This window comes from Carcharodon carcharias (assembly GCF_017639515.1).
Source record: "Carcharodon carcharias isolate sCarCar2 chromosome 35 unlocalized genomic scaffold, sCarCar2.pri SUPER_35_unloc_8, whole genome shotgun sequence".
NCBI lineage: Eukaryota > Metazoa > Chordata > Chondrichthyes > Lamniformes > Lamnidae > Carcharodon > Carcharodon carcharias.
Window position 1 is genome coordinate 111,523 of NW_024470724.1, and position 15,551 is coordinate 127,073.

At 59.5% G+C, this 15,551-nt stretch overlaps 1 protein-coding gene across 1 annotated transcript in view; it reads right to left on the reverse strand.

Moving 5' to 3' along the window:
• LOC121274276 overlaps positions 1-15,551 on the reverse strand; it is a 217,184-nt gene that overhangs the window by 29,355 nt on the left and 172,278 nt on the right. The window contains exons 10-15 of the mRNA XM_041181501.1: positions 11,788-11,838; positions 8,415-8,474; positions 7,434-7,475; positions 4,904-4,948; positions 4,093-4,152; positions 3,055-3,111 (exon numbers count right to left, since the gene is read on the reverse strand). Coding sequence (XP_041037435.1) covers positions 3,055-3,111; positions 4,093-4,152; positions 4,904-4,948; positions 7,434-7,475; positions 8,415-8,474; positions 11,788-11,838 — 315 coding nt within the window. The remainder of the gene's footprint in view (positions 1-3,054; positions 3,112-4,092; positions 4,153-4,903; positions 4,949-7,433; positions 7,476-8,414; positions 8,475-11,787; positions 11,839-15,551) is intronic.

Here is a 15,551-nt window from a genome sequence, read left to right on the forward strand (position 1 = left end):
GGCGTTGGTGAGGCCGTTCCTGGGGCACTGTGGACAGTTCTGGTCTCCTTACTTAAGGAGGGACAGACTCGCATTGGAAGCCGTTCAGAGAAGGTTCACTCGGCTGATTCCTGGGACGAAGGGGGTTTGCCTGATGGGGAAAGGTTGAGCAGGTTGGGGCCTCTACCCCTTTGGAGTTTAGAAGAATGAGAGGTGATCTTATTGAAACATGTCAGATTCTGAGGGGAGGGGGTTTGACAGGGTGGATGCTGAGGGGATGTTTCACCCCCCCCTCGTGGGGGGGGAATCTAGAACGAGGGTGGGGGGGAGGGGGCACAGTTTCAGAATGAGGGGTCTCCCATTGAAGACGGAGATGAGGAGGAATTTCTTCTCTCAGAGGGTGATCAGTCTGTGGAATTCTGCACCCCCCCACCCCCCAAGGTCACTGAATATATTCAAGGCCGAGTGAGACAGATTTCTGATCGACGAGGGGGGAGGGGGTCGAGGGTGATGGGGCAAGAAAGTGGGGCTGAGGGCGGGGGTGGGGGAGGGGTAGTGGGCTCGAGACGTCTCCTCCTGCTCCTGATTGGTATGACCTTCGGCTGTAAGGTTGCAGAAGGACGTGACAGGGGATAGTCAAGGCGGCGCTCCCTCTCATGGAGCCACCAGGGCTCTGGGCACAACTCCCCCCGGAGGCAGCTCTCCTCTCAGTCCCAGTGCTGGTTAGGATGGCAGAATCCCTCCTCCAGGCTTGGGACCCAAGGCCATTCCCAAAGGGTATGAGACTGAGCACCTGCCCCCCCACACCCCAGCCAGCCCGAGTGGAGCCCAGGGCGGGGGGTGGGGGGTTGTTGTCGTGCATGGGGGCGGCACCAATGGTGTCTGGGGCAGGCCGACTGAACATGGCAAGAGCAGAGACAAGCGGGTAGCAGGGAGATTAAGGGGGGAACATTTTCACCCCCTCCCCCCACACCCCCTTACGAATGGGGCTGAGAGTCCCTGGCAAAGGGACATTTCTCTGGAAAAGAGAAGGCCGAGGCCCAGCCTAATTCGCGAACACGATGGGGATTTCGACAGGGTCGACATAGAGACCACCTTCCCACTTTTTGGCTGCGTTGGAGGGGGGGGGGGGGGCGGGGAATGGGGTCTGTGTGGGGGAGGGGAAGAGACCAGAACTAGAGCAGCGGTGGCGGGGGGGGGGGGGGCGGTGGTCATCGATATAAAACAGTCTCTAATAAATCCGACCGAGGTTGGGGGATGGAATTCAGGAGAAAGGTCTTTACCCAGAGAGCGGGGAGAAGGTGGAACTCGCTCCCACAGGGAGGGGGGGTGGAGGTGAATCGTGTCGATGTGTTTAAGGAGCTGGATAAACACACGAGGGGAGGGAGGGATAGAAGGATACGGGGGATGGAGTTGGGGGGGGCGGTGGTGTTGGGACGAGGCTGAGTGTGGAGTGGGGGCAGGAACACTGGCACAGAGTGGAGGGGCTGAATGGCCTTTGGTGACAGAGGTCGATGGTTTTGGTGACAGAGGATTTGGGGGGGGTGGGGGTGGTGAGAGTGCGACCTTGGGAGGGTGCGAGGGCTGGTTTGGACTTGTGGGGTGCGGTGGAGTGAAAGGCGTGGATTGGTGGGGGGGGTGGCGGGGGGGGGTGGGGGTGGGGGTGGTGGTGGAGGGGGTTGAGGTGGTGGCGCGAGGTTGGACCGGGAGGGGGGGGCCCCAGGCATGAGGGGCGGAGGGTTTCACGAGCGAGGCGGCCCAGCCCAAAAGGGGGGAGCGTCGCTCGGGCGGGTGCGGAGGCTGTGAGCGGGGAGCGGAGGGGAACTCTGCACAGGGGCCCGACCCAGCGCCAGACTGGACATTGGACAGCCACAGCCAGGAGCCGCAGAGCGAACCGGCGCGGGGCCGGCAAAGCGTTCCGCGCGTTGACACCATGCAGGAGGCCGTCCGGTCTTACCTGCTCGCTGGCCTCGCCCTCCCACCTACCCCGCGTTGGCGCCCGCCCACACCCCCCTCACCCACCCACCTCCGACACGTGGTACTTAGCGTTTCGAAGAAGTAGTCCCACCGCCCCCTTCCCCCCCACCACCCACCACCTCCCCACCCCAGCACCCCAACCCCCAACCCCCACCCGACAACCCGCTCCGGCCACCCACCAACAAACCCCCCTCCCTCTCCGCGGTCCACGGAGTGACCCAAGGGGTCTCGGAGAGTGGGCTGACCTCGGTGGCGCGGAGAATGTCCGGGATTGTTCTCCTCGGGGTGGAGAAGGTTAAAGGGGGGGATTGAATCGAGCTGGGGTGGGGGGGGGCGGGGGGGTTCGAAATCACGATGTGGGGGGCGGGGGGAATGGGGTCTCGATCGAGTGAATGAGGAGAAACTGTTTCCAGTGGCAGGAGGGTCAGTAACCAGAGGAGCCGGGGGGGGGCGGGGGTGGGAGGGTGGGGGCGAGACACAGATTGAAGAGAATCGGCGGGAGGGAGTGGGGGGGAAGGGGAGATGAGGAGAATTTTATTTATTTTGGACGTGGTGAGTTGTTGAGATCTGGAAGGCGCTGCCCGAAAGGGCGGTGGGGGGGAAGCAGATTCACCCTCGGAGAGTGGGGGTGGGTGGCGGGAGGGGAGAGGAGTTGGATAAATACTTGGAGGGGGAAAATTTGCACTGATTTTGCAGGGGTGGGGGGTGGGGTGGGGGAAGAGCAGGGGGAGAGCTCTTGGGACGAATTGGACCGCTCTGTCAAAGGGGCCAGCATAGGCACGATGGGACGAATGGCCTCTACCTGTGCTGCATAATTCTAGGAAAGGTGGCGAGGTGGGGGGGGGGGTGGTGCGGGGAGGTGGTGCACATCATGCACCCTAGACCCGATGAGCTGGGGGGGTTGGGGGGGCACATCGATGGGTGATGGTACATTTTGCTGTGGGTAAAGTGGGGGGGGTGTTGGTGGATGGGGAGTGGGCGGGGTGGGGAGGGAAGAGGCACCAAACATCCCCCCGCTCCCCTGTGACCCTCCGTGAGTCGCGCGCAAACCCCGACCAGGGAGAGAAACAGCCTAAAGCGTCCCGCGTCACCACGTACCAACTGGATTGGAGGCTCCTGTACTTCCTCTTCCTCGACTGGAGGGCAGGGCTTCTGCTGTGGGGGAGGGCGGGGGGGAGAAATATATACATCCTTTAGCTTCCCTCGATACATTAGGATTTGCAGCGCAGGAACAGGCCATTCAGCCAGCCAAGCTGTGCTGTTATTGCTCAAGTCTCCTCCCACATTGGGTGTACTTAAGAGCGAGATACATAGGTTCTTGATGGGTAAGGGGGGTCAAAGGTTACGGGGTGAAGGCGGGAGAATGGGGTTGACAAACTTATCAGCCATGGTTGATTGGGGGAGCTGACTCAATGGGCCGAATGGCTGAATTTCTGCTCCTATGTCCTATGGTCTTGATGGTCACACCATCTCAGCCTGTTAGCATTGCTTTTCTATCACCTTCTCCCTCATGTACTCCTCTAACTTCTCTCTCACCCTGCCGCCCCCCCACCACCCCCCCCCAACCACTTAAACACATCGACGCTGTGTGCCTGGACCGCTCCCACATTCCGCTCCCCTTCTCTTAGGGGGGTGGGGGGAAGACGTTTCTCCTGAATTGCTCCCCCACCCCCCCCCCCAGCCGGACTGGATTTATTAGTGACCGTCTTAACACTGAACGTCTCGACTCCAGTTGCGGTCTCTCCCCCCAACCCCCATCCCTTCCTCTCCAACACCGCATCCAGGGGGAGTTCCAGGATTCTGACCCAGCGACAGTGAAGGAACGGCCGATATATTTCCAACTCAGGGATGGGTGAGTGGCGAGATTGTCGTTGTGGTTGTGGTTGTGAGGCCAGGCCCCACACTAGGGACCGTGAAACTCTCATCGATTGTGGTAAAATCCCACCTGCTTCACTGACGTCCCCTGTCGGGGAGGAAATCTCCCATTTCCAGAGCTGCCTTTTGTCCAGTGAGACGCAGGGGGTACGGAGTCCGGGAGAGCGGACAGGACTCTCTCTGCTCCGCGAGTAGGGGAACCGCACCGACCGGGATTGGCGGCCGCTTCTGGGATCTAAGCAGCGCCGCGCCAACACTTACCACGGGCTTCTCCTCTGCAACAACCTCTGCCTTGATTATCGGCTGCGTTTTTATCTTCCTCTGTGGGGAGAAAGGGGGAGATGGAAAGAGGCTGTTTAGCGGAGAGCGTGGTAGATGCTTGTGTGTGTAAACACACACACACACACACACACACCGTCACGCACGCTCGCCCCACATCAATACACCAGCCAAGCGTGACTTGTGGGCAATTCGACTGTGTGAGGCTTCACACCCGGAGCCAAAGCCCAACATCCACAAGTGTGCTCTCCGGTGGGGTGAGGGGGAATCTATGGATGAGGGCCCTGACTGGCATTGACCCTTCCCCGCCGACCCCTAACTCCTGGGTGAGTGAAATCCAGCGTCTAGTCCCTGATGGGTCCTTTCTTGACACGTGCATCAAACCTGCTCGGAGATGTACGGATCACAAGCACCACACCCCCATCACCCCCCCCACCCACTCCCCACAGCTAGCGACAGTCCCCGAGGAGGGACAAGAGGTCGAGGGACTCACTGCCAGGCCCAGGCGGATTCGGCACCTGGGACGTGGTGACTGTTTCCAGGCCCCAGGCGGACAGGGGCCTGGGCAAGTCCAGGGGCCGCCCACGACCACCGCCCCGAGCCCTGGGCATGGGCTGGGCCTTTCTACTGCCAGGCTCCAGACTCCAGGCTCCATTCCAGGCCAATGGGCCCACTCACCGCCGACAGCTCCACCCAGCCCAAGGCAAAAGTGGGATCAACTGCAGGCCCAACACCTTCCGGAGTTTGAAACTGGACCCCCCCCCGCCCCGGTTGAGTGTAAGGCTTCCCTTACCGGAGGCTTCTTCTCCACAACTTGACTCTCGGACTTGACTTTCTTCTGGAGAATAAAAATGTGCAAAAAAAAAAAATCAGAATTTCGGCCAGACGTTGTCCCAAACTCCAAAACGACCAATTGGTTAAACTATTCCAACATTTCTCCCCCTCACGGGGTGCAAATGAAACCATCAGGACAGGTACAACACGGGGTTAGATACAGAGTAAAGCTTCCTCTACACCGTCCCGATCAAACACTCCCAGGACAGGTACAGCATGGGGTTAGATACAGAGTAAAGCTCCCTCTACATTGTCCCCATCAAACACTCCCAGGACAGGTACAGCACGGGGTTAGATACAGAGTAAAGCTTCCTCTACACTGTTCCCATCAAACACTCCCAGGACAGGTACAGCACGGGGTTAGATACAGAGTAAAGCTCCCTGCATACTGTTCCAACAAAGCCTATTAATCTCAAAGCCAGTGGCACACCTTCTGCAGAACAAGCCACTCCCGGGGAGGTTGGTAAACGAATGGGACAGCGGTGGCGGAGTGGTATTGCACTGGACTAGTAATCCCAAGACCCAGGGTCACGCCCTGAGGACTGGGGTTCGAATCTCACCACGGCAGGTGGTGAAATCTGAATTCATTAAAATTCTGCAGAGACAAGTCTGATGTTGCCGACTGTGGTAAAAAACCCACATCCGGTTCACTCACCTGCCGTCCTCACTCTTCTGGCCTACGTGTGACTCCAGACCCACAGCAGTGTGGTTGGTCAATTAGGGATGAGCAGGAAATGCCCACAACCCAGGAACGAATGTAAAAATGGTCCACCCTTCCGATTGCAATGGGGCCTCCAAGCACAGTCAAAGAGGTTCTAAATCACGACCCAGCCAAGAATATTCAGCAACCGTGCGCTGGGATACCCCAATCAATCACCAAAGATAATGGGAGAGGAGGAGAATTTAATTTGTTTTGGACGCGGTGAGTTGTTGTGATCTGGAAGGCGCTGCCCGAAAGGTCGGGGGAAGCAGGTTCACCCTCGAAAAGGGGGGAGTTGGACAAATACTTGAAGGGGGAAAATTTGCAGGGCCATGGGGGAGAAAGAGCAGCGGGTGGGGCGGAGGGAATGTGTGGACGAATGGAGTGCCCTTGGAAAGAGCCAGCACAGGCATGATGGGCTGAATGGCCTCTTTGTGCCAACATGACTAACTCCAGCTTCTACTCTCCTGACAGGGCCGGGACAGCCAAAACATTCTTCTCAACAGGGACTGCATTGTTCCAGCATCACCGACAGTGCGGCACTCCCTCAGCGCTGACCCTCCAACAGTGCAGCGCTCCCTCAGCGCTGACCCTCCGACAGTGCAGCGCTCCCTCAGCGCTGACCCTCCGACAGTGCGGCGCTCCCTCAGCACTGACCCTCGGACAGTGCAGGTCTCCCTCAGCAGTGACCCTCGGACAGTGCAGGGCTCCCTCAGCAGTGACCCTCGGACAGTGCAGGGCTCCCTCAGCACTGACCCTCCGACATTGCGGCGCTCCCTCAGCGCTGACCCTCCGACAGTGCGGCGCTCCCTCAGCACCGACCCTCCAACAGTGCAGCGCTCCCTCAGCGCTGACCCTCCGACAGTGCAGCGCTCCCTCAGCGCTGACCCTCCGACAGTGCGGCGCTCCCTCAGCACTGACCCTCCGACAGTGCAGGTCTCCCTCAGCAGTGACCCTCGGACGGTGCAGGGCTCCCTCAGCAGTCACCCTCGGACAGTGCAGGGCTCCCTCAGCACTGACCCTCCGACATTGCGGCGCTCCGTCAGCGCTGACCCTCCGACAGTGCGGCGCTCCCTCAGCACCAACCCTCCAACAGTGCAGCGCTCCCTCAGCGCTGACCCTCAGACTGTGCTGTGCTCCCTCAGCACTGACCCTCCGACAGTGCGGCACTCCCTCAGTGCTGACCCTCCGACAGTGCGGCGCTCCCTCAGCGCTGACCCTCCGACAGTGCGGCGCTCCCTCAGCGCTGACCCTCCGACAGTGCGGCGCTCCCTCAGCGCTGACCCTCCGACAGTGCGGCGCTCCCTCAGCGCTGACCCTCCGACAGTGCGGCGCTCCCTCAGCACTTACCCTCCCACAGTGCGGCACTCCCTCAGCACTGACCCTCCCACAATGCAGCGCTCCCTCAGCACTGACCTTCCGACAGCGTGGCGCTCCCTCAGCACTGACCCTCCGACAGTGCGGCTCTCCCACAGCACTGACCCTCCGACAGTGCGGCTCTCCCTCAGCACTGACCCTCCGACAGTGCGGCACTCCCTCAGCGCGGCGCTCCCTCAGCACTGACCCTCCCACAGTGCGGTGCTCCCTCAGCGCTGACCCTCCGACAGTGCGGCGCTCCCTCAGTACTGGGACAGGGGGACTGCATGCTGAGGCACAGATCTCTGGAGTGGTGGGGTTCAAAGTGAGAGGGGAGGGAGGGGAGGGAACCGGTGCTGGACTGACACTTGGCACTGGGCTGGACACCCCCCTGCTCTCGCATTTTCACATCTATCAGCTCTGCTGTACTCACCATTGCTTTCTTTAGCTCTTGAAATGGTGACTTCACCTTCTTCTACATGGGAAAGAGAATTAAAAATTAATATTCTCACAACAGCAACAACACACAGCAGCTACACTCCATAGTAAAATGGAAAGGACTAACATTTCTCCAGCCCCGTCACCACCTCAGGACAGGCCCCAAAGTGCCTCACAGCTGAAGGAGGTGCTTTATTCGCTCAGCATGGACACTGCTGTAAAGCAAGAAAATACAGCCGCCTACACGTGCATAGCAAGATTCCACAAACAGCCAATGTGATAAATGACTGAAATTACCATTTCTTAGCTGAGGGATGAATATTGACTCCAAGACACTGGGGAGGACAACCCCGCCCCCCCAGCCCTCCACAACTCTCACTGCGGACCCTCCGACAGTGCGGCGCTCCCTCAGCACTGACCCTCCAACAGTGCGGCACTCCCTCAGCACTGGCATCATGGGGGCAGTGTATCGGGGTTGCACTGGCGGGGTGGGGTGAGGGTCTGAATCTTTGGAGAGGGGGGTCCAAGCCAATGACCTGCTGATTTAGGGATTGAACCATTGTGGGAACTATGGGTCATGATAGGGCAGCCAGACCAAGGGCCCCAAAGTGACCACGTGCTGCAAGAGGGGAATGCTGGACATTGGACAACGTCTCTGCATTGAGGCTTCAGGGCAGGACACACCCAGAGACACCAGTCAGACTGAAGTGGAGGGGATGTCCTAGCCAACATTGGAACTCACATGTCATGCAAGGGCTCAAGGAGTCCCCCAGTTGAGATAATAATGGGGGCAGGGCCTTCCAGAGAGATGTGGTGCTTCCTTCTCACATCTAGAACTGCCTTTTGGCCAGTGAGACACAGGGTACAGAGTCCGGGAGAGAGGACAGGACTCTCTCTGCTCCGCGAGTAGGGGAACCGCACTGACCGAGATTGGCGGCCGCTTCTGGGATCTGAGCAGCGTCGCGCCAACACTTACCACGGGCTTCTCCTCTGCAACAACCTCTGCCTTAATTATCGGCTGCGTTTTTATCTTCCTCTGTGGGGAGAAAGGGGGAGATGAAAAAAGGCTCTTCAGCGGAGAGCATGGTAGATTCTTGTGTGTGCAAACGCACAAACACACACACACACGCATCGTCACACACACACACACACACACACACACACACACACACGCATCGTCACGCACATACACACACACAAACATATACACGCACACACACACACACACACACACACACACACACACATGCATTTTTTAAGAATTCATTCACGGGGATGTGGGTTTCGCTGGCCGAGCGCAGCATTTATTGCCCATCCCTAATTGCCCCTTGAGAAGGTGGGGGTGAGCTGCCTTCTTGAGCCACTGCAGTCCGTGTGGTGTAGGTACACCCACCATGCTGTTAGGGAGGGAGTTCCAGGATTTTGACCCAGCGACAGTGAAGGAACGGCCGATATATTCCCAAGTCAGGATGGTGAGGGGCTCGGAGGGGAACTTGCAGGTGGTGGTGTTCCCCATGTGTCTGCTGCCCTTGTCCGTCTAGGTGGTAGAGGTGGTGGGTTTGGGCAGCGCTGTCGAAGGAGCCTTGGCGAGTTGCTGCAGTGCATCTTGTAGATGGTACACACACTGCTGCCCCTGTGCATCGGTGGTGGAGGGAGTGAATGTTTGTGGATGGGGTGCCGATCAAGCGGGGCTGCTTTGTCCTGGACGGTGTCGAGCTTCTTGAGTGTTGTGGGAGCTGCACTCATCCAGGCAAGTGGAGAGTATCCCATCACACTCCTGACTTGTGCCTTGTAGATGGTGGACAGGCTGTGGGGAGTCAGGAGGTGAGTTACTCTCCGCAGGATTCCCAGCCTCTGACCTGCTCTTGTAGCCACAGTATTTATATGGCTGGGTCCAGTTCAGTTTCTGGTCAATGGTAACCCCCAGGATGTTGATAGTGGGGGATTCAGTGATGGTGATGCCATTGAACATCAAGGGGCGATGGTTAGATTCTGTCTTGTTGGAGATGGTCATTGCCTGGTACCTGTGTGGGGTGAATGTTACTTGCCACTTGTCAGCCCCAAGCCTGGATATTGTCCAGGTCTTGCTGCATTTGGACATGGACTGCTTCAGTATCTGAGGAGTCGCGAATGGTGCTGGACATTGTACAACCATCAGCGAACATCCCCACTTCTGACCTTATGATGGAAGGAAGGTCATTGATGAAGCAGCTGAAGATGGTTGAGCCGAGGACACTACCCTGAGGAACTCCTGCAGTGATGTCCTGGAGCTGAGGTGACTGACCCCCCAACAACCACAACCATCTTCCTTTGTGCTCGGTATGACTCCAACCAGCGGAGAGTTTCCCCCCTGATTCCCATTGACTCCAGTTTTGCTGGGGCTCCTTGATGCCACACTCGGTCAAATGCTGCCTCGATGTCAAGGGCAGTCACTCTCACCTCACCTCGGGAGCTCAGCTCTTTGTCCATGTTTGAACCAAGGCTGTAGTGAGGTCAGGAGCTGAGTGGCCCTGGCGGAACCCAAACTGGGCATCAGTGAGCAGGTTATTGCTAAGCAAGTGCCGCTCGAAAGCACTGTTGATGACTCCCTTCCATCACTTTACTGATGATGGAGAGTAGACTGATGGGGCGCTAATTGGCCGGGTTGGATTTGTCCTGCTTTTTGTGTACAGGACATACCTGGGCAATTTTCCACATAGCCGGGTAGATGCCAGTGTTGTAGCTGTACTGGAACAGCTTGGCTAGGGGCATGGCAAGTTCTGGAGCACAAGTCTTCAGTACTATTGCTGGAATATTGTCAGGGCCCACAGCCTTTACAGTATCCAGCGCTTTCAGCTGTTTCACGTGGAGTGAATGGAATTGGCTGGAGACTGGCATCTGTGATGCTGGGGACCTCCGGAGGAGGGTGAGATGGATCATCCACTCGGCACTTCTGACTGAAGATTGCAGCAAATGCTTCAGCCTTATCTTTTGCACTGATGTGCTGGGCTCCCCCATCATTGAGGATGGGGATATTTGTGGAGACTCCTCCTCCACTGCCACCCTCCCTTCCCAAAATTCCGGGCGGCTGAGGTGTGGGGTCCCATCCACTGTGTTTCCTATCTTGACATTCATGTCAAACCTGCTCGGATGCGTACGGATCACAAACCCAACCCCACCTTGTGACAGTCCCCAAAGGCCAAGGAGCTCACTGCCAGGCCCAGGATTATGGCATGGGCAAGGCCGGGGTACCAGTACTGACCCTCTGACAGTGCGGCTCTCCCTCAGCACTGACCCTCCCACAGTGCGGCGCTCCCTCAGCAGTGACCCTCCCACAGTGCGGCTCTCCCTCAGCGCTGACCCTCCGATAGTGCGACGCTCCCTCAGCGCTGACCCTCCGACAGCGCGGCGCTCCCTCAGCGCTGACCCTCCGACAGTGCGGCGCTCCCTCAGCGCTGACCCTCCGACAGTGCGGCTCTCCCTCAGCGCTGACCCTCCGACAGTGCGGCGCTCCCTCAGCGCTGACCCTCCGACAGTGTGTCTCTCCCTCAGCGCTGACCCTCCGACAGTGCGGCACTCCCTCAGCGCTGACCCTCCGACAGCGCGGCGCTCCCTCAGCGCTGACCCTCCCACAGTGCGGCGCTCCCTCAACGCTGACCCTCCGACAGCGCGACGCTCCCTCAGCACTGACCCTCTGACAGTGCGGCGCTCCCTCAGCGCTGACCCTCCCACAGTGCGGTGCTCCCTCAGCACTGACCCTCCCACAGTGCGGCGCTCCCTCAGCACTGACCCTCCGACAGTGCGGCTCTCCCTCAGCGCTGACCCTCCGACAGTGCGATGCTTCCTCAGTACTGACCCTCCCACAGTGCGGCGCTCCCTCAGCGCTGACCCTCCGACAGTGCGACGCTCCCTCAGCACTGGCACCATGGAGGGAGTGAATCGAGGTTGCAGTGGTGGCTCGAATCTTTGGAGAAGGGGTTCGAGGCAACAACCTGTGGGTTTAGGGATTGTGGGCGAGATGAATTGAAGGGTAATGGGAAACATGGGTCATGATGGGGCAGCCCAAAGTGACCATGTGCTGCAAGAGGGGAATGCTGGACATTGGACCATGTCCCTGTATCGGGGCCTCAGGGCAGGGACACCAGTCAGACTGAAGGGGAGTCAAAGTCACAAGTCACACAGGAGCACGGACATGTTCCCAATGGGAATCTTCAAAGTCACATGTCACAGAGAGGCTCGGACGTGTTCCCCAGTTGGGATGATAACTGGGGCAGGGACCTCCCAGAGAGCTGTCTGCTCAGCTCCCCTACCACCCACCTCCCAGTTCAGATCCCGACACACCCACGACAGCAACAGAAGCAAACACTGACCTTTGGTTTCCCCGTCGTGTTCCTGCAGCTGCTCTCTGCCTTTATCTCCTTCTGCACGGAGAGAGAGACAAGAAACAGCAGGAAGAAGCATCAATCATTCAGCTGCTGTGCAAATCCATGAGAGGGGGAGACAGACAGAAAGAGAGAGAGAGAGAAAGAGTGACAGAGAGAGAGAGAGAGAGACAGAGAGCGAGAAAGACAGAGAGAGCGAGAGAGAGTGACAGAGAGAGAGAGACAGAGCGAGAGAGACAGAGTGCGAGAGAGAGCAAGAGAGAGTGACAGAGAAAGACAGAGCGAGAGAGACAGAGAGCGAGAGAGACAGAGAGAGAGACAGAGAGACAGAGACAGACAGAGAGCGAGAGAGACAGAGAGAGCGAGAGAGAGCAAGAGAGAGCGAGAGAGAGCGAGAGAGAGTGACAGAGAGAGTGAGACAGAGAGAGAGAGACAGAGAGCGAGAGAGAGAGAGAGAGACAGAGAGAGTGAGACAGAGAGAGAGAGAGACAGAGAGCGAGAGAGAGAGAGACAGAGAGACAGACAGAGAGAGAGAGAGAAAGACAGAGAGAGAAAGACAGAGAGAGAAAGACAGAGAGAGAAAGACAGAGAGAGAGAGCGACAGAGAGAGAGAGAAAGAGAGAGACAGACAAAGAGAGAGAGAGAGACAGGGTGAGGGAGAGAGAGAAGGGGAGAGAAAGTGCCAGAGACAGGGGGAGAGAGGGAGAGAGAAGACAGAGTGAGAGAGGCAGAGAGCGAGGAAGGGAGAAAGCGCAAGGCAGGGACAGAGAGAGCGAGCCAGGGAGAGAGAGAGAGAGAGAGCCAGGGAGAGAGAGAGCCAGGGAGAGAGAGAGAGAGAGAGCCAGGGAGAGAGCGAGCCAGGGAGAGAGAGAGAACGAGCCAGGGAGAGAGAGAGAACGAGCCAGGGAGAGAGAGAGAGCGAGCCAGGGAGAGAGAGAGAGCGAGCCAGGGAGAGAGAGAGAGCGAGCCAGGGAAAGAGAGAGAGCGAGCCAGGGAAAGAGAGAGAGCGAGCCAGGGAGAGAGAGAGAGCGAGAGAGGGAGAGAGAGAGCGAGCCAGGGAGAGAGAGAGAGAGAGAGAGAGAGAGAGGGAGAGAGAGAGCGAGCCAGGGAGAGAGAGGGAAAGAGAGAGAGAGAGGGAGAGGGAGAGAGAGAGGGAGAGAGAGAGAGAGAGAGGGAGAGAGAGAGCGAGCCAGGGAGAGAGACGGAGAGAGAGAGAGAGAGGGAAGGAGAGGGAGAGAGAGATACAAATAGAAAGAGAAAACAAGAGTGTGAGCGGGTGAAGAGGCAGGAAAGGGCCGGTTGGTTGGAGAGACAGGAGCAGCATAGGAGGCAGGGAGAGGGAGACGGATTGGGAGACTGGGAGATCGAGGGAAGGTGGAACAGAGAGACAGACTGGGGAGAGTGAGAGGAAGTGAAAGTGGGAGCGACGGGGGGGAGCGAGATGCGGGGAGGGAGAGAGAGGCACGGGGAGGGAGAGGTAGGCGTGGGGAGGGAGGGGGAGGCGCGGGGAGGGAGGGGGAGGCGTGGGGAGGGAGGGGGAGATGCGGGGAGGGAGAGGTAGGCGCGGGGAGGGAGGGGGAGGCGCGGGGAGGGAGGGGGAGGCGCGGGGAGGGAGGGGGAGGCGCGGGGAGGGAGAGAGAGGCGCGGGGAGGGAGAGAGAGGCGCGGGGAGGGAGAGAGAGGCGCGGGGAGGGAGAGAGAGGTGCGGGGAGGGAGAGGCGCGGGGAGAGGGAGACGCGGGGAGAGGGAGACGCGGGGAGAGGGAGACGCGGGGAGAGGGAGACGCGGGGAGAGGGAGACGCGGGGAGAGGGAGACGCGGGGAGAGAGAGGCGCGGGGAGAGAGAGGCGCGGGGAGAGAGAGGCGCGGGGAGAGAGAGGCGCGGGGAGAGACTGATCTTGCATTCCTCCAATGCTTTTCATGCTATCGGGACATTGTTATTCACTTCAGACCAAAGGAAAGACTTTTATTTGAGGTGTAGTTAGCTTATGATGGTGGACAGATGGTGCCAATTCAGGCACAGCAAGATCCCACATCAGCAACATGATAATGACCCAGGTTATTGGTTTTTGAGTGCTGTAGTTAGGGGAATAACTATTGGCCTCAAGAAACCGGGAAGAACATCCCCTCTGCTCCTTGTCCAGTTAGGGCCCTGCGAAATATCACATTCACCTGACATGGACGATGGTGGTGGGTAGCATCAGATTTAATCTCTCACTTAGAGCAGGGCTTCCTCAGCGCTGACCCTCCGACAGTGCGGCGCTCCCTCAGCACTGACCCTCCGACAGTGCGGCGCTCCCTCAGCGCTGACCCTCCGACAGTGCGGCGCTCCCTCAGCACTGACCCTCCGACAGTGCGGCGCTCCCTCAGCACTGACCCTCCGACAGTGCGGCGCTCCCTCAGCGCTGACCCTCCGACAACGCCGGGCTCCCTCAGCACTGACCCTCCCACAGTGCGGCGCTCCCTCAGCACTGACCCTCTGACAGTGCGGCACTCCCTCAGCACTGACCCTCCCACAGTGCGGCGCTCCCTCAGCACTGACCCTCCGACAATGCGGCGCTCCCTCAGCACTGACCCTCCGACAGTGCGGCGCTCCCTCAGCACTGACCCTCCGACAGTGCGGCGCTCCCTCAGCACTGACCCTCCCACAGTTTGGCGTTCCCTCACCGCTGACCCTCCCACAGTGCGGCGCTCCCTCAGCGCTGACCCTCCAACAGTTTGGCGTTCCCTCACCGCTGACCCTCCCACAGTGCGGCGCTCCCTCAGCGCTGACCCTCCAACAGCGCGGCGCTCCCTCAGCACTGACCCTTCGACAGCGCGGCGCTCCCTGAGCACTGACCCTCCGGCAGTGCGGCGCTCCATCAGCGCTGACCCTCCAACAGCGCGGCGCTCCCTCAGCACTGACCCTTCGACAGCGCGCGCTCCCTCAGCACTGACCCTCCGACAGTGCGGCGCTCCCTCAGCACTGACCCTCCAACAGTGCGGCGCTCCCTCAGCACTGACCCTCCCACAGTGCGGTGCTCCCTCAGCACTGACCCTCCAACAATGCGGCGCTCCCTCAGCGCTGACCCTCCCACAGTGCGGCACTCCCTCAGCACTGACCCTCCCACAGTGCGGCGCTCCCTCAGCACTGACCCTCCGATAGTGCGGCGCTCCCTCAGCACTGACCCTCGGACAGTGCGGCGCTCCCTCAGCACTGACCCTCCGACAGTGCGGCGCTCCCTCAGCACTGACCCTCCGACAGTGCGGCGCTCCCTCAGCACTGACCCTCCCACAACGTGGCGCTCCCTGCACTACTGATGGGGTGGGGAGGCAGGAGTGGACACATAGACTGTGTCGGAGCTGGCCAGCCCGCGCCGCCCACACGCACCCCCTGGTTGTGCATTTACAGTTACCATTCCCGTCCAGGGGGCGGGCATGGGTGGCAACACTCAGGGCATTTCTTTGCCCCTGCCTCTCCGCTCCCGGCCTTTGCCGGAGACTGAAGCGGTTCGACGGCGCGTCGATCGAGGGGCAATAGATGGCGGGACAGAGAGCATGGGCGAGGTGAGGTCACAATTTGCGAGCACGCTCCCTGACCCCACGGTGTTGGGGGTGGGGGGGGGGGTGGTGCGCTGGGGGATGGTGTTGGGGAAGCAGCGGCAGCAGAAGTGGGGAGGCAAGCAACCCATCGCTGCCCTGCCGGTGTCGCCTGCGCGGTGTGTTCACGCGAGGGGTGACGGGGAGGGTGCTGCTGTGGTAGGGGAGTGATGGC